Source organism: Polypterus senegalus, chromosome 11 (assembly GCF_016835505.1).
Source record: "Polypterus senegalus isolate Bchr_013 chromosome 11, ASM1683550v1, whole genome shotgun sequence".
NCBI lineage: Eukaryota > Metazoa > Chordata > Cladistia > Polypteriformes > Polypteridae > Polypterus > Polypterus senegalus.
Window position 1 is genome coordinate 53016729 of NC_053164.1, and position 19797 is coordinate 53036525.

At 36.6% G+C, this 19797-nt stretch overlaps 1 protein-coding gene across 1 annotated transcript; it reads right to left on the reverse strand.

Moving 5' to 3' along the window:
• Nucleotides 1–7181: 7181 nt before the first annotated feature.
• Nucleotides 7182–11091, reverse strand: zgc:77262 (uncharacterized protein LOC402952 homolog). The gene is made up of 2 exons (XM_039768634.1): nucleotides 10994–11091; nucleotides 7182–9547 (listed from the first exon to the last, which is right to left on the reverse strand). The coding sequence occupies exon 2, from the start codon at nucleotides 9464–9466 to the stop codon at nucleotides 8516–8518; it is 951 nt and encodes a 316-aa protein (XP_039624568.1). The 5' UTR covers nucleotides 9467–9547; nucleotides 10994–11091; the 3' UTR covers nucleotides 7182–8515.
• Nucleotides 11092–19797: the final 8706 nt, after the last annotated feature.

Here is a 19797-nt window from a genome sequence, read left to right on the forward strand (position 1 = left end):
GCACCCGACACTACAGAATAAAGAGGATATGTGTTTAACATTTAGTGCTTGAAATCACTACTAGAACTTTGTTTAAAATTTCCCTAGCAAAAGACTCAAATTAGTGTGGACTAATGCATATGGCAAGCTGTCCAATTTGATGGGGAGAAAAAAAAAGCAGCAAGAAAAGATTTAAAATGATTAGAACTTTCTATTTTTACATGCATAATTTAAAATTTGGGGACTACCAGAGGATTCCAAAAAAAACAACCCCAAAGGAAAACACACAAGTCCACCGTTTCAGGTAATGGAATTTGAAAGGAAAATTCATCCCTGAAATGATAAACAATATTGAAAGTTCAGAGATAATATTTCCTACATAACGTATGAAGTTAATCTAAAAGTAGAATTCACACCAGGACATTAAGAGGGTGTACAAGATGTAATAAACTGGCCAAGAACTAAAAAAAAGCTGCAGAGACTTTCATAGATGTGTTACCATTAATGTACAAGAAACATTTCGAACTCTAAATTAACTCAACATTGCAGTGCAGGGTGCCAAGTTCCTAAATCGGCAACAAAGAACAAGGAAGGAAGCAGCTCTTTTCACAACCCAAACTCCCTCGAGTTCAATTTAGAATTGCAAATCAATCTCACACACACAGTCCTTTGGATAGTGGTTTGAGAAAAAAAAAAAAGGGAGTAAAAAATGAATGCCCAGGGAAAACAAAGGTCAATGATTATGTGCGGTGTTCAAAAACAAGACTCGAGATTCGTGAGGCAGCAGCGCCAACAACCATGCCACTGCGCCAACCATCAAGAAAACAATTCATGGTACCCAGTCTAAAAAAGGAACTTAAATATTTAGTCACATCATCAAGCGGCTGTAAAACTTAGAAATCAATTCACCATTTTCCAGCAAATATTCAACAGAAAAGCCTGGCTAACACAAGTAAGGAAATTAGCACATGGTCAACTGATTGCTGGGCAACAGAAACCAAAACAAGGAGTTAATTGGCATGTAGCAGAGTTTACATGCCTGTTAAAATAATCTGAAACATCTACCATCCCAAGTCTTTGGGTTAGATTCTTCAATAAAGGGACAGCCTTACTACTGAAATGTTTAAACAAACAATCAGCTTTACTGCTGTAATGAGAGATTAAATACACATAATGGGTCAGATTATATGATTAAATTCTCATTCTCCTCCTCCAAAGAGTTGTTAGTATCATGTATTTACTGTGGAAACTAATTAAAATAATGTCAAATGATATTACAAAGTATTCACAAGCACACAAATTTCAATATTAAGATCAAAGACCAAAGAGGTGCAAAATATCTATGGCCTCATCTATAAACCAATCATAAAAAGATTTTACAATAAGTAAAAACCAAAATACAAAATGTGAAAATGTCCGTGTATATACAAAACCTGACAAGCACATACAAACATTAATCTGAATATGTGCACCGACAAAAGTGCTCACTCCCTCTCATGCACAGCAAAAACAAAATTTCAGTGTTGTGTATGGGTTGATGCAAGTCTTGCTGAAGAGAATAAAACATTCATTATCCATGTCTCACTACTTCTGTACTAAAGAACTTCAATTAACCTGTTACAAGGGCCTAAAGTTAGATTTCTCCTTCATGGTGAGCAGAGGCCAAAAGTCATCCTTGGCCATCTCCAACAGCAGCTACATTACGCCCTCTTGCAAGTTCTTCTATTTGCAACCATTCAGTGGTGGTACAAGTTCTCTCTATATATCGATTTGTTGAATCATAAACTTTGCGGATAGACTGAAAATAAGGTGAAATATTCCTGCCCCCTCATGAAAGCCACCATTAAGAATTTCAACAGTCTGTCAGTTTTCCCTAACAGAACAGCAGCAATACAGGGGATTTCCAAACAGGATCAGTAGCACCCATACTTTCACTCAAGCACCTTCAGAAAATTGATAATTGCACAAATAAACATCAACATTCACACCAAATGTCATTTTACTTACCACTTTAATGGTATTAAATATTGATTGATTTCTTGCTACCTATGACATTATCCCTTACCATTATATCTGACTGCATTGTTTAAGCAGAGATAACTTGCTTCTTCATGTGTGTACAAATTTAAGATGTTTAATTTGTAAACAGGAATTGAGCAGGAGTAATTTGTATATAGGAATGTTTTATATTAAGAAATTTCAGAAAATATGCTCAAATTAAGGATAACTCTACAAGTGTTTTATAAATGCCATGAACACTTAAGATTGCTAATACAGGCAAGATTGTTTTGCCGCTCCTGAATATTAAGGAAATAAAGGTAACTTTAAACCAAACTGGCAATAGAACATAAGTAGAATAGGCAAAGTTGTAGTGTTTGATTTTTATTTCAACTATTATTTAACTTGCAATGGGGCAGGCCTACTGTAGGGAATATGCTTTTACTTAATTGGTTATACATAAGAGAAATTTATATTTACTCTTCCCGAATTTAAAATGATTTAAGAATGTTTTCTTTAGACAGCTTGAAAAGAAAAAAAAAAAATAAAATAAAGTATATATCTTCCTGTGTGAATTCATATGAAGACCACCCCTTCCCACACTGCCACAACACACTAGACACTGCTAAATTTAATTTTTTTTCCACACAGTTGAGTGCATTTACATGTGTTTTGATAACTCAAGAGTTTCAGAGAAAGCCAATTTTTAAAATGTCACATTATTCCACTAGGAGAAACCAGGATATTGGTCTCTGAGAACATAGGTTAACACATGTAAATTTCTCAGAGTAAATAGTTTGAGGCCATGCAACCCTTTAACCAAGATAGTTTTAAGGATTTCTTAGTTTGTTTGCATTACCTTCACACTCTGTTTCAACAGCCTCCATTTTCTACTCATGGAAGAATCCAAAAAGAGACAGTTTCCTGTGGTAAATGTCAGAGTGATAGCATAACTCCTTCACCTGGTTGAAGGAATCCGACTACATATTTCAGAGAATTGTTAAAATTTATGCTGAAGAGCTGAACGCACAGTGCTAAACTTAGCAGCACAACCTTGGGAGTGGTGGTTGGGTTAATGCATTAAGTAGCCTATCACAGCATGTTTTTTTTTTTTAAAAAGTATAAATACTTGCATTACTATTCCAGCAGAACAGAAAGTAAGAATAGATGCAACCATGTATGCGGATACGTTGCTGGGCTTAATCACATGGCCAAGCAGAAAGGTGCGCTACGACCAGTATGTCGATCCTTTGCAGGGCTCAACAGCAGAGCCAAGAAGAAAGGTGTGTTGTGTATAATCCAGTAACAGAAGACTACTAAACAATCATTGTAGTTTTAATTCCATCTATTTGCTATAGACATGTTGAGGGTGACTGGGTGGCCTAGTGGCCAGTGTTCATACCATGACTTTGAGGGCTTAGGTTGAGGATGTCATTTACTTTGCAACCTAAGGACTAAACATTTATGAAATACAAGAAAATGTTCAGCCCTGTTTGTAGTCAAATGCGCATATATATATATATGTGTGTAATGCACCATTGAATAAAATAAATTTATCTACTATGTAATACATTCTTTGGGGACTCAAACTTCGAGTTTTAATGAACCCGATATCTGACTTAACCTTGTTTACACTTTATATTGGTTTTGAGTGTGAAAATAAATACACACAGTATCAGCTAAGGTTCAAATATTCACTAAGAATCATGATGCAGTATAAACTAAAATCTGAATCTTACGGTTTTCAAAAATGTAGTTTACTTTCCAATGTTTGTATTTTCATTTTAACCTAGTTTCTTGTACTTTAAGTTTAAAAATTTAACTTCATTACTGATTTGCAACTTAAGTGATTAGAAATAAGCGTTACTTAAAGTGGTGCTTTATTGGTTGTGCTTCAAAGGTTTAAAAAAAAAAAAAGGCCTGTGGATAAAGATTAATTAGTGACCAAGGGTGTACTCACACTCACACTAGCAATTTGTTCTGTGCTCGACCAAGTTTGTCCACATGTAACCCCCAAAATTATAGCGCATTTGACTAGTGTGATTGTTCTGTGCCGGGCCAATCATACCATGCCCTGGCTCATTTGGAAGGTGTGCGCACAGGCACAGTTCAGCAGGATTCAGGAACGGTGTGACCGCTAAATGTGCCCGAGTGGGGAAAACGGGCATTTCAATGATGAGACAAGCAAAATGTTGCAATTCTCATTTTACTCAATACCTTCTGAGTTAAAAACAGGTTTTTATTCTCGCCTTACACATGAATGTGAATTGTAGTCGGCAAGAAAAGCCACCTGCGGTGGGCTACCGCCCTGCCTGGGGTTGGTTTCTGGTCTTTGCACCCTGTGCTGGCTGGGATTGGCTCCAACAGACTTCAAATTCACCCTGTAGTTAGGATATAGTGGGTTGGATAATGGATGGATGGAAAACGAGCTGCAAATTCCCCCTTATTTATCTCCATAAAAATTTCCCCTTACTTGTAGCATGACTAACAGCAAACTGCTGTGCTGCACACTCAATACATCTGTAAGAGGGTAGTGTTCGCTTAATCTACGCAACCACAAAAAAAACCCACAAATTAAAATCATTTTGATACGCATTCTGTCACTGTTCAGTTTTTGCTTTACAAAGTCACATGGTCACGAAGAAAGTGTGCCCAGGCTCAGAACATTAAGGGCAGTGTTAATACAGGCCAGCGGGTGAGTGTGCAGAGGGCAGTCATGGTCAGGCAGTTTACAGAACAAATAGGCAGCCCAGTCTTGGTGTATGTAAAAGAAACTTCACCTTGATGTACCACCAGAGCAGATTACACTGCGCCAAACTCTGCCAAGACAAATTTCCAGCATTCATGAGCCTTGGGAGTGAAATTAAGACTCAAGTGAGGGCACAGCAGGTTCAGAAGTCACATCTTAAAATTTCATGTGTTGTAAAGAGAGGATACATCTGGCCACCCCCACAAGTAGTCTTCAAAGTCAATTTTCACAATTGTTACTAAAGATCATAGAATGTAGCCTTATTCCTGATTACAACATACGGCAAACTCCTAAATTACAGGAAAGGCCCATTAACAATAGCAGTTTTTCATTAATTTGTACAACCAAGCAGGAGCAGAAGGATATATAGCTGGCCAATTCTCCCCTTAATAAAAGGACAGTGTGTCTGTCCAATTGCTATGTCGCTGCTATCCAACAGATGATGCATCAAACATTTAGCACTGCTTTTACAAATCCTATAGCAAATGGTATTTAACAGACACATAGCAACTGGAAGGCCAAAATACACTACAAACTTTAAGGTCTACATTAAATTACTTAGTTTTCAACCTATCTTGACAGGTAGCACAGCTAGTCTGCAATAAAGCTTACCAAATTCAAAGTCTTCAACATCTGTCAAAAATAAAAATGCACATACTATTTAAAATCATGTATTCTACAGCAAACTAAATGACAAAATCCTACTCTTGAAGATTCAGATCTTAGAAGCAATGCTTTATAAAAAAAAAAAAAAAAAATACCCTGTCATTATTGTACTATAAATTAATACAAACTGTTTTAAAATCTGAAATACATTAGACTGCTCATTTTAACGCTTTGGCATGTTAAAAGGCAAACTCAAATGAATTCAAACAGAATAATAAAAAATAAATGAAAAAAACAAACATACTGACAAGTCTGCCTAGTCTAAGGACAACAGCCCTGTTCCACATAATCTCTCCTAAAACTCAAGCTTACATATTTTCTAAAACAGCAATCTAATAATTTAAAAATTAAAAAAAAAAAAGTATACTTCACTCTTGTGGCTACAATCAGTAGTTGCACCTTATGTACGGTCTTGAGCAAAAGCTGCCCTGATAATTTACAATTAAAATGCAAATGCATTACTCCCAAACAACTCTGCATTTTAAAACAAATACTAAAATACATGCGAAATAATTAAATTTGGATTTAAACAGCTACATCTAGATGATTTCACTGCAACTTAGGTTCTGTTCAAACTACACTTTTCCAAGACATAGATGCAATTGTTGCGGGTTATCTATACACTTTTTTTTCATGCATGTGACATGTGGCAGTGTTCCCACAGCATCACAAGAAACTTGAATATGGCACTGTTATAGCAACAGATCTCATTCCACATGGTAAATTTCAGTGCCAAATATCATAAATGCAAATGCTTTTATATCTGTTTTGTTCTGCTGCCAAGAGTATGTGACTGAACTCATTTAAAGCTTTATTATTTATATAAAAAAAAGGGGGGGGGGCAGGAAGTGCGAGACAGAAAAGACCACATAAAGAGTCAAGTTTCTTAAAATAATTAAGATTGCTCCAAGTATTCACGCCCAAGTCAACCACTACATAAGGTAATACAAAGTCCGAAAGTGGCCTTAAGATGATTGTGGAAACATTTTGAAAGATTTATGGAGCTCTTGGGGAATATGATGTTCATCCAATCTGAGATGCAAGGGCGACTAAGACTACTCCTACTAATGTCAAATAGTGTTGCCAAGTAGCCAAGTCATTGGACCTCACGTCCACTCATGTTGAACAAGATATTTTTTTATTTAAAAAAGTATTATGCATAAAGATGCACACTTTATATCAGATGGACTAAATCATAATCAGCACCACAGACCACTGAAAAAAGGTGCACAAAATAAAGCCATCACCCAAGGAAGGCTACTAATTGTCAAGATTTTTAAAGTCATTCAAAAACACTGTAAAGGCTCCTTTATGTAAAACCTAATTTATAAGAAAAATGATGAAATAGGGACAAATGACAAAGCAATTAAATTAGTAATTTTAGGATATCTATACATATAAACTGGACCACAACCAAAATACATTATGTTGGAGTGGGAACAATTCCATGTAAAAATTGCAAAAGACAAGGTATACTTCTTTAATACCTTGAACTTCAGAAACTTCAGAAAGCACTTACCATTTCTTCCAAGAATCTGTAGATCTTATGCCCATCACTCCTAGAAAGGATCTAAAACTTTCTGTGCATGTTTAGTTTGCCCCTTCTCCAAGTGTCTCTTAAGCAAAAAAGATCTGATAGCTGAAATATTTGGCCACTTCTACCCACCCTCCCACCTTAACGACCTCAAAAAATGAGGATGCATCTATAGCCGGCTCGGTGCGGAAATGTTGCTTTAAACTTCACAGACGACATCACTAAAGAAATAATGCGATAAAGGAAACCCAGAACTCAGAGACAGTAATTTTGTTTTTTATTACTGACACAACATCGAGCATTTACTCAACTAATCGAAAAAAATCGTCAAAAATAAAAATAATAAAAAGATTAATATGTGGTATGACTAAATGTTACAAGATCGTCTTTGAATCGGAGAGATTAAACAGCGGTTGAAGGACATACCAAAGGTGTCAAATAAAACAAACGACATCGTTCAACTATCATCGTAACAAAGCAGTCTAAAGCGGTCCGTTCAAAAAGCACAAACAGCAATATTGCTCGCACTACAAATTTTTACAAGCAATTTCATAACAGTTACATAGAATTTGTACAAGGTCACCCACCCCACACTTTAGACTGAAGATATCAGATGTACGGAAGAAAACAGCTGTGGCGATTTGCATAAACAAATGGAAAAAAAAGAAAACCCAACGAATCAAGTGAAACAAAATTAAAAAAAAAAAAAAAAAATACACGGTTTCCAATACTATAAATCCCATCCAACCCACACCACTTAAACACAAGTAACATGCTGGTGCTTTCTAAACATCCGGGCTATAAAAGATCGGACGACTTGACATTAGGACAATGCCAACTTGGCTGTTTGTGCATATATAGAAAAAGCAGTCGTGTCCGCAGAACCACGGATTGCCGTATCCGATTTTTTTTTATTTTTATTTTTTAAAAAACACAATTCGGAGGCAAGCGGAGTTTAATGGCAAATGTAATCCGAAACCCAGTCTCTTGTGGCGTGGGGAGTCTTCGAGGCTGTAAGAATGTTCAGAAATGGCACTCAAAATTGCATGGGGACAATTATGACGTCCCATCAGAAACTTCCACCTCAAAATTACTTCAAAGCAGAGTTTGTTCACCAATGGAGAGAGGCTATTAAACACCACAAAGGAAGCCAGCTTTTACCTAAACTTATCCAGAAAAAGGACAGTAATTGTAATATACCCTAAAAGTTTCATCTATCGGCTATAACCTCTTATCCCAAAGTATATAATGGGAAAAAGGAGAAGAATGCTTAGTTTAACAGATGGCCACAGCTTACAAAACTAAAATTAAACTGGTGAGGACTATTAGAACTGGACCCTTAAGAGTTTGCCATCCTGTATTTAAAGTAAAAATTGAACTGTACAGTTAAAATTATATTCAAAGACTTTAAACTTAACACAGAATGGATTACCAAACTACATCATACACAAAAATATTAAACACCTCCACTCTGACAGAATGCCTGAATTTAAGCTAGATTGAACGTATCAATAACTGTTGACTCCCTCTTAAAGTGGAGCAAATCTGACTTTTCTAAACTACTCAGCTGAAGTCAAATTTTGAGTTGCTTAATAGCCTCTGCTGAACCCATTGCTGTACCTCTCAAAGTAATCATCCTTGTCAAACCCTGAGCCCAGGGAGTAGCGAGAAGGAAGTAGGCCACCGAACTCTCGGTTGCGGTTGTAGGTGGCAGAGGAAGACGGTGGTGGTGGCGGAGGCGGGGGTGGAGGGAGCAGAGTTCTCCTGCTTCCCAGAGGACTGCGATCCCTGTAGTAAGAGGACGATGGGGGTGGTGGAGGAGGTGGAGGAAGACGTCTTTCATAAGGATCCCTGACACCATAATACCTGGAAGAGTAAGAATCGTATCTAGCTCCTCTCTCATACACATCACGTTCATAATAACTCCTAGGTGGAGGTGGGGGCATGGGAGGGGGAGGAGGTGGTAGACGTCCTCGTGGGTGATATTCTCCTGGGGGTGGTGGGGGCAAGTAAGGTGGATGGTGAGGAGGGTGATGTGGAGGAGGGTATGGAGGTTGATGTGGACCAAAATCTCCTCTTCCATCCTTCACTGGATTGCTTCTCGATAGCGAAACAAATATCTTCTGCCCATCAAGCTCTGTGTTATTCAGTTCAGAGATAGCCTCCATAGCTTCATTTTCACGTTGCATGTGGACAAAGGCATAATTCTTCACAATATCACACTCCACCACCTTTCCGTATTTCTGAAAAAGCTCTTTAATCTTGCCTGTTGTAGCAGTTGCAGGGACCTTGCCTACATAGATCTTTGTGGCATTTCGCATCTTTGTGGTTGCAAATTCTACTGTTATGCGAGAGCCATTTAGCTCATATTTGTGCAGACTATTAATGGCTCGTTTGGCATCATCTTCCTTTTCCATGTGTACAAAGCCATAATTTTTCAGAATATCGCAATCAGTCACTTCTCCATACTGCTCAAATAGAGTGCGTAATTCTGCCTCTGTCGTGGAACTGTTCACGTTGCCAATGAATATTTTGACCATTTTGATAGATGATTCACAAACCCTCAAACTGCAGATTCCAATTCACAGATTTGTGAATGGAGTGCAAAGAACCAAGTCTGCCTGAAAAAAAGAGGGGGAAAAATTTAAAGTTAGTCTTCAATATTGAACTAAGACAACTTAGCAGTACAAAAATGAAGGACTGGTCATGACTAGAATGTCTCTTCCCAAAATCCTTAAAATAAATGTGGCTTACCAGGTATTTAATTAATGAGCACACAAGTTTGAGTGGGCTTTCCTTTAAAATAAAGTCCGTTTATTATTGGAAAAAAAAACCAATTCAGGGCCAAAGCCAACTCTAGCAATGCTTGGCCACAAGGCAAGAAACTAGCTTTGAGAGGAACCCAGTCCACCACTTAAGCAAGTACATTGCTGAATATGAAATCGCCAACTAGGTTGCACGTTTTCGGAACGCGGAAGGTAAATAAAATCAAGACAAAGGAGAACATGCCAAATGTATTAAACATATGGAACCACCACAATCGGATGGAGGAAACTGACCGTACTTAAAGCCAAACCGCATTAATCGATTAAGCGTCCAGAAGACACTCGGGTCCAAATGGTTCCGTTTCCGCCTTTAAGGCAAGCAGGGTTCATGAATGGGGTACTAAAAAACTACTTTCACGTATACTAGTACGGGACACGTACGTTCCTAAAAGTGGGTGCAAATGAACATTTACTAATGCTCAAAATATTACAAACGTCGTTACTTAAAACTAGTTTGTCTTATGTTTTAACATTTATAATTGCAAAACAGAGGGTTTAAACTGATAAGAGCAATATATTAAATACAGAACGATTCGGCGATATAAAGGCAGGCCTTGCAAAACAGCACTTATATGCTAACTGCACATACGAGCGATCGCGATGACGCTGCACACGAAAGTTATATATCGTCCTAATTTCCCCCGCACTCTTCTCGCCATTTTATTAATGGCTTCATTAACTGGCTAACAATTTACTGCAAGCAGAAAATGCGGCGCGCCACATTTCTGCAGCTTCTCAAGATGGCCGACAACACCACTATAAAGTGGATGTCTGGATTGCCGGCTTTGCCACCATTTTAGATTCCCCCACCAACTTACACCATACCACGAAGATACTTTTCATTTGCCTGGATATTAATTTCAAAATAAAACCTCGTTAAAGTCGCAAACTCTATATTGATCTTCAGTCTGTATCCTGAAAACAATTGTTTTCCGCGTCGGCTATGAATCTTAAGGAAATAGTTAAAAATCTAGCTCACAAAGAGAACATTCTATACTTAAAAACGAAATGTTGCTTTTTCATGGTATATATAATTAAACTGATATTAACAAAGATAACTAATCTTTAGATCATGTTTTAACCATGTTGGACTGAAAAAAGACGCAGGCATGGGCGGCAAAAACATTAAAAATTGGTCACATCTCTACGTAATTACACTAGAATAAAAATTTGCAAGATAAACGTCTACAAAAAATAATCAACTAACTAATCATCCTACAAAACAGTACATTAAAGACTCACCCGCAACCGTTCTAAATATACAGCCGGCACGCTTCCCTTGCGCTCCAAGCAGCGTCAGATTCAAAATGGCCTAGATTACGTCCTTTGTTGGTAGAGGTCAAGCTTGCTTCTCGACAAACTTTATTAGAAACGGAGATGGACAACCATTTACTTGCCTTTGATTGGTGCAGAGGGACAACAACGCCATTGTTGTTAAACCGTCCCACCTCCCTCAGCTACGCCCCGGAAAGAATACCCACCCATAACGACTATTTAAATTTTATTTTATTTAACATTAACTACAAAAAAAGCTTTATTGTATAAATACGCGCACATCACATATATCAAATTCAATCAAACCCTTAGTAAGTGTTCATACTATTAAACAAATACAATTCATGATAAAAAACGTTAAATGATTTAAGAATCAAGTTAGCATTGCTTTGTTATTCACACGTTACAAAATAATCTAGGTACACTTTTATGTCCGTATTTTTATTTAATATTTTAAAAAGCTCAGTCACAGGATTCTTTTTCAGACAGTGTAAATAATAACATGCTAATATAATCATTACGTTCATTATAAGTTACATTTTTATTGTTTACAGTTGGGTTGCAATTTCATATAATTTGTATTACTTTAAAACTAATATCAGCATTAGTTTCTTTCTAATATAAGTTTGCAACTTCATCCAGAATTTTTTTTTACAATTTCACATAACCAAAAAAATGCTGCATAGTTTCAGGATTACTTTAACAAAAAGATATGTATCACCCGTATTTATTTTGAATTGTTGGACAATAAGGGGCTCTACAGGATCAATTTGATGCTTGTTACATTTTAGAGTCATGAAATACATACCGGTTTGGCTTATTTTTGAGAGAGTGCTTCAGAATACATGACTATGAAATTTCACATACGTTTGAGGCAGGCAAGGGTTCTTTTTACTATTTCTTTTCAAGGTCTGGTTGCTGTAGCTGCGGCTCTGCTTATATAAAATAATATGCTGGTTAGTTGGTTTAATAGGGAATGTGTTTAGGTTTGATAAATAATACCAAAACATATGGGTAAAGTAATTATTTGAAAGTCTATGGTATGCCCCTTCTCCACATCAGGTGCTGACTGATATCGGATTTGGCTTTGGCTTGATCAGCCAAAAGTCAAATATCAAATATTGTTAGTGTTCAGCTCCCCAAAGAGGAAGTCGATCATCAAACTTAGGGAGCAGATTTTAGAGAGTGCTAGAGGACATTTTGGAGAATGACCTATAGTTCCCACTGCTTTTTCCCACAAGAGGTGAGTACACCTGGTTTTTGAATAAAAGTACAACCTCTCATGATTAAGTTAAAGTCAGCTCCATTTATAAAATCAGAGCCTGCACATAAGCATGTTGTTTTGTACATCACCATTGTCACTCACTGAATTCTAAATATTTATTTCCACTTGGGTGCCCATTTGAGGTTTTCTGGTCACAAACAGACTTCTGCAAAAATGCTGAAAAAATGCTATGCTGATATACATCTTTGTCATCAGATGAACAGATGAAGTACAGGTTGATTCTGGCACGATCTGCAGTTTAGCCACTTTCTTAAATGTAGGTTTGGGAAATATGAGGCTGGACTTCAACACCCCTGTTAAATCTGCTGTCTTGACAGGTCTTGTGTGCCACTAAAAGCCTAGCAGAATAAGCAATGCCTACTCTGCCCTACAAAAGAGGCACAGCAGAGTACCTAGAGACAAAGCTGCTCAGGCACAAGGAAAATCCAAAATCCATGCCAATTTGCCTGGGAGTTAAAACTAAATTCTTCAAATTATAGGGAAGCAGTTCTAACCGGTATGCTTTTGTACCATTTTTTTTTTTTGGTAGAAAAACCATTTACGTCATACAGGGCTTGTATTGTAACAATTACTATTGTTATTGTTTGGCTCAGCTCACCAGGTCAATATTTCACTGCTTCACAAATATTGTATTTTTGTGTTCAAATGTATACCTTACCTCATTCTGACACTTTTCTTCAAATGAAAGCTCCAAGCACAATCTGAGGAGACAACTGCATTTGAAGAATGGATTCTTCACTAAATACACCCATACATCTGTTTCATGAAAGCATAAAGGCCTATTTTACATAATAATCTTGGACAGGGTGTGGCATACACAAGTGCAACAGTAATAGCTTTCCTAAATCGAGAATGTAATGAAGAGTTCTGATAGTTTGTTTAGGCACAGTCTATGAGTAACTGGTTGTGAAATGAGTATATAAAGATATATTTTTTAAGAGTACAAATCATGCACAGTAAGCTATAGCTTTGATATGTGGAAAAAAGATATGGTGGATTTGACAATAGGAAGGTAGGAGGAGAGAAAAAGGCATAAAATTGAAACTGAATTTAAAGAAAATCTAATCAAGTGCAGAGATATAAAAAAACTAAAATGCAACATTATAAATAGACCTTAAAATCTAAAATGCCAATAATAATCTGGCTTAATAAAAAAAAGTACAATTTAAAACAATGAAAGATTGTTTCCAGAAATGTATCATGCATTAAACTTACATACTGTAGAACAGTTCTCACTTCTCTCTGGAGTTAACAGACTCAATGTGCTCCACTGACTTATATATACTGTATAAAACAAAGCACAATATATATATGCAGTACACAAAACTATATTCATATCATGCCATATAAACATTAAAAGATCAGCAATTTTAATTCTCTACAGTCAGTTTGTTTTAGTTCTCCTAATAATATTAACTATAAGCAAAGTAAAACAAGGTACAACTTCTTCTTCTTCTTCTTTCTGCACCATCTTCAAAAATAATAGTGGAAATGGTTCATTTTCATTCTACTTTGTGTTAAATGCGTTTTTAACCAATGTGGGAGCATGAATAAGAATTTGCTTGTCCCTCTTAAATACTTACATATTTTTTTACTTCTTGATACCTGCTTTCTGTCATCTACAGGCAGCAATAAAAGCCTTCAACTTTTGTTTCATTGGCCAAAATATACTTAATTCTCATCAGGCTTGTGCCGTGGAATCCTGTCCAGGTTACCTTTTGTTATTCTCTAACATTTAGCACTATATAAATGAGTTGATAAAACACTGCTCTGATACAGCTTCATTTTGGTGCAGGTGCCACACTGTGATAACCTCCAAATGTTGTGAGTTTTGTGAAGGTGTTCCCAGCCTTGTTTAATCTACTCTGGATGTCTCCGCTTACTCCTCCATTTTCTCTGACTATACTGCAACGTATGTAAACCTTGAGAAAGTTCACTCAAAACATTTTAACTGGTGCTGAACTGCTGGTATTAAGGGTCATGAATTCAGTTTCTGTTTCCTGTTTTCTTCCCTACTTGCTGGGCCAAGATGTTAAAATGGTTGACCTTGTACTGCGTGTGTGTGAAAGCAGCACAATCCCATCACCAAAGCCAAAATTGTCAAGTATAGAAATGATGCCACCTGATGGCTCTTGGTTCAACTTTTGTTGTTTGCAAATAACTGAAATGATCAGATTTAAGAGCAATGCAGACATTACACAAACTTGTCTCACTCCAGTCTTCACTTGATGCATATACACAGAGTTAAATGCAGGCACGCTGGCTGGAGAGCTGGTGTTTCCTTTATCATTTGCAATTCATTATTAGCCGATGGCTGGTTAAAAAAAAAAAACAGGTAACAATTAAAGTTTAAATGCAGCAGTTTAAAACACACATAGGCACTTAAGGGCTCTGAACTGTGTGGTGGATGGCTGTCCATTTATCCTGGCCAATAACCCAAGCCGCCAGGTGGAGCCCTCCTTGCAGTATGGAGGTCCCCAGAAGACCAGCAAGGCATCATGGACAATGTAGCTTTTATATGCAGCCCTGCTGGATGCCGTGGGAGCCACTAGGGGATGCTGCAGGGAGGAATAACGAGTATTTTCTCTATGCCCCGGAAGCACACGTGGACAGGAGGAATGATGTACTTCCGGGTTGAAGAAAAGAACTTGTACCTGACCCGGAAGTGATTGAGAGTCACATGGACTGGGGATGGAGAACACTTCCGGGTCAGGAGATATAAAAGGACTATGGGAGCTCCCAGACGGTGAGCTGAGCTGGGTGGAAGGGTGGCAACGCGTCTGGGAGTGGAGGATTGTATTTGTGATTGAGTATTGTGATTGTTTATGAGAATAGTGGAGGAGAGGGTGCTTTGTGCAATGTGGAAGATTAATAAAGTCAATTTGTAGACTTTTACCTGGTGTTTGGAGTCGTGGACAGGGGTTCAAGGGAGTGAGAGCACCCCCTATCTGTCACAACTGTAACAAACAAATTAACTAAAACAAAGCCAAAAAATTAATTTATTAGCAAATAAATGATTTCAAATTAAGAAACTGGTTAAAGTAAGACCCTGAAACCACTACACACCTGCATAACTGTAATTGAGTACCCTTGGCATAAAACCATTACTTTCCCACTGAGATATAGATGGTGGAATGTAATTCTTCTAGTTAAACAAAAAAACTCTTGATGCATATATTGTGGTATAAGACATTACAAACAATTTTTCAAAGCGCACTTTTATATATTGTTTTTACTTCAACATACCTGTTAATGAGTTAGAATTTATTTTAAAATCCAAGGCTACTACACAGTAGACATATTGTTTACTCAAAAGTTTAGGACATTTCCAGATCATATGGTTTAAAGAGGTATGCACCTGATGATATCACTCTCAGATTGTATGTTGTAGAGTATATTTTACAGATACAGTACATGTGAATAATAAAAACATTTCAAATGCACTATTTCTTGCTTGGCATACATTGAACTACAATGTATTTTATAACTGACGGAATTCTATTCCCTTTCTGAAATTTTAACTGAGAGGTCCTTTTTCCAATTGTTTCTTTGGATCAATAAGAAGTAAGTTTGTTAAGACTTTGTTTTGTATAGCCTGGAGATGCTGTCTAAAGTCTCATTCACATTAACCCGTATCACCTCAGGAGTGGATGTAGGTGAAAGATGAGGAAAGCGGAAAAGGTTTTTTTAAACAAAGTTTTCAATTTGTGTATAAAAATACTGTAGTGTATCACTAGAAAATTACATTTAGAGTTTATAAGTTTAAAACATTCAAATACATTATAAAAATCTCAAAATGTTACAATCCCTAGTAATTTTCATAAATTGAATACTACATGTGTTAATGAAGGCTATAGCAGCTGATTACATTTTTTGGGGTAACAGATAAGACATTCTCTGCTTTGAAATGCTTTATACAAATCTTTAGTAAGTGCTAGACCATCTGATTGCTGTTATATTAAAGATATTGTTGGCTGGAGCACAGAGTAAATTATTCAAAAAAGATTTAGAATAGGATTTGTTTTTCATGGCTCATCAAGTAGGTGTAGTTTAATGGATTTCAATTTTCAATGCATTATTATGCAAAGCCAAGTAATAGAGCTGAAAGTTTCATGGTGTTATATCATCTTTGGCTTTAGATCTCTGTGATTCGGCAATTCTACTGTAATATGTGACTAATACAATCAACAATTCAACCAAAAGTGATCCAACCTAGTCTGGCGTGCAAAATAATTCACTGGGAAGACATTATTTTATTCAAATTAAATTTGAATTAGAAGATCTTATTAAATTCTCCTAATCAATGTAATACAAATGTCATTGACGAATATGAGTCTGAGATATGAAGCGACATGTCTTCTACATAATGTAATATTTTATGTTCAAGCCCTTCCCTTAGTATTCCTTTATCTCTGACTGCTTTTGGAGGTGGATAGCTAGTAGTTCAATATCAATCACAAAATGCATAGCTGATAATTGATACTCATGGATACTTTTGATAAACAGAGAGATTTATTGTTGTATTGTATAAGCTCTTACAATGGAGGAGAACCTTATTTTAACATTACTAATAATAATACTTTTTATTTATGTAACATCTTTGTCAAATTAAATGACACTTTATAATAATTAAAAAGATAAGAAACCAGAAACAAATAATATTTAAAAAATAGAGCAAGCAAAAATGTATTTGAGATACCTAAAATCTATTTTAAATATCTTAAATGTTAGTCAGTCTGAAGTGTCTTTTAGGATACTGTAAAGATTACATTTTGAAATATCTTAAAATAAAAAAAAATAAAAGCCGGAACACTTTGAGATATCAGAAAAGCATTTGACTGGCAACTCTAAACAGAATGAGTGTGAGTTTCTGAATGAATGGGCCCTGCCAAAGGTTGATTCCTGTTTCAAATATGACTAGGCTTCCCATAATCCAGCAATTAAATGAGCTAGTTCAAAAAGTAGGTATTTGAACACACTAATCTTTTAAATCTATCAATTGATCCTTGGCTGAAGAAAAAATAAACTTGTTATAATCAGAAAATAAAAATTCTTATGAATTCTAAGATAATACCTATCTATATACTGTGTTTAATTGAAAGTTGACTCACTCACTCACTAACAAAAACCCAATTTCCCTTTGAGTTAAAAAGCTAAACTTTGGCAGGATGGTGCATTAAGGACAGTAGCCATCTGCTAAGAAAGGACATTTCAATACAGTCATATGAAAAAGTTTGGGAAGCCCTCTCAGCCTGCATAATAATTGACTCTACTTTCAACAAAAAAGATAACAGTGGTATGTCTTTCATTACCTAGGAACATCTGAGTACTGGGGTGTTTTCCGAACAAAGATTTTTAGTGAAGCAGCATTTAGTTGAATGAAATTAAATCAAATGTGAAAAACTGGCTGTGCAAAAATGTGGGTCCCCTTGTAATTTTGCTGATTTGAATGCATGTAACTGCTCAATACTGATTACTTGCAACACCAAATTTGTTGGAGTAGCTCATTTTGCCTTGAACTTCATAGACAGGTGTGTCCAATCCTATGAAAAGGTATTTAAAGTGGTCAATTGCAAGTTGTGCTTCCCTTTGACTCTCCTCTGAAGAGTGACAGCATGGGATCCTCAAAACAACTCTCAAAAGATCTGAAAACAAAGATTGTTCAGTATCATGGTTTAGGGGAAGGCTACAAAAAGCTATCTCAGAGGTTTACACTGTCAGTTTCAACTGTAAGGAATGCAATCAGGAAATGGAAGGCCACAGGCACAGTTGCTGTTAAACCTAGGTCTGCCAGGCCAAGAAAAATACAGGAGCGGCATATGCACAGGATTGAGATAATGGTTACAGACAACCCACAGATCACCTCCAAAGACCTGCAAGAACATCTTGTTGCAGGTGGTGTATCTGTACATCGTTCTACAATTCAGCGCAATAGGCACAAAGAACATCTGTATGGCAGGGTGGTGAAAAAGAAACCCTTTCTTCACTCACACCACAAACAGAGTCACCTGTTGTATGCAAATGCTCATTTAGACAAGCCAGATTCATATTGGAACAAAGTACTTTGGACTGATGAGACAAAAATTGAGTTATTTGGTCATAACATGGCAGAAGAAGAACACCACATTCCAAGAAAAACACCTGCTACCTACTGTCAAATTTGGTGGAGGTTCCATCATGCTGTGGAGCTGATTGGGTAGTTCAGGGACCGGGGCCCTTGTTAAAGTCGAGGGTCGGATGAATTCAACCCAATACCAACAAATTCTTCAGGATAATGTTCAAGCATCAGTCACGAAGTTGAAGTTACACAGGTGTTGGATATTCCAACAAGACAATGACCCAAAACACAGTTCGAAATCTACAAAGGCACTCATGCAGAGGGAGTATTGTAAGTACAATGATCTGGAATGGCCATCACAGTCTTATTTAACTGGTTTAATTTAAATTTTATAATGTTGCATAAAAAAGAAAATTAGCCAACATGTTATTTATTTGTTAGTAATAATGTTTTATGCTATTTTTAGGGACAGTGTTTATTTTTCTGATGAGTACCACAAAGGAATCTAACAGAGAAGTAGGGCTCTCAACTTTTTGCAAATGAAGGCCACGACCAGAAATGGAGAAGAAATCTGAAAGTTTCACAAAGCTCAAAGAAGAAATAGTTATCAAGTTGCGTCCTTGGTTGCACGCATTGCTCCCTAATCTATAGGCTTCTTCTTACCCCTCATGATGCGGTATAAAATACATAAAATACATACATACATGAAAGGGAGTTGAACCACGTGGTTTGCCGATTGCCTTTATATACAGTACATATACTTTGAGCAATGGGTTGGGGGAGGATGAAATAAACACAATATTGCAGAGAACTGGGGTGTCACCATGGAGGTCAGACTGCGATGCCCCACTATGCTCCAGTTCACAAAGCAGAAACAATGAAGGGCTGATACAACATATCAGTCCAATTCAAGCCCTGGACACTGCAGTGCTTTTTAGTGGGCTGCTATTGGTGTAACCCCCATGCGCTTGAGTAATATATCATGTAAAAGTACCAGTGAAGGCTGAGAAGGAGAAAGACACTGACTAAACGGAGTACTGACAGTAATTTGGTTCCACTTCAAACACTGTGACATTGCACATAGTTCACCGTATTATTTCATTTCACTTGTTCCTTTCTGTACAAGGCCTAAAAAATTCAATTCATTGCATGTCCTATGTAAATATACAGTCTGTAAAAGTCAATGCTGAACGCAATAAGTTCACATAAACAAAAATTTAACATTTATTACTTTTAATCTAAACCCTCCAAACTATGTGATGACACAAGATTACAGACAAAGCATTACATTCAAATCTGAAGAAATCTACCATTTTTACAGGATATGCTACAGTGTAAAAGGATATGTATACCCAAAATTCACATTATTCCTACTAATTGTTTATTTGAAATAAAAATAAAACAGTTTCCTGTAAAAGTGTGTCTTCC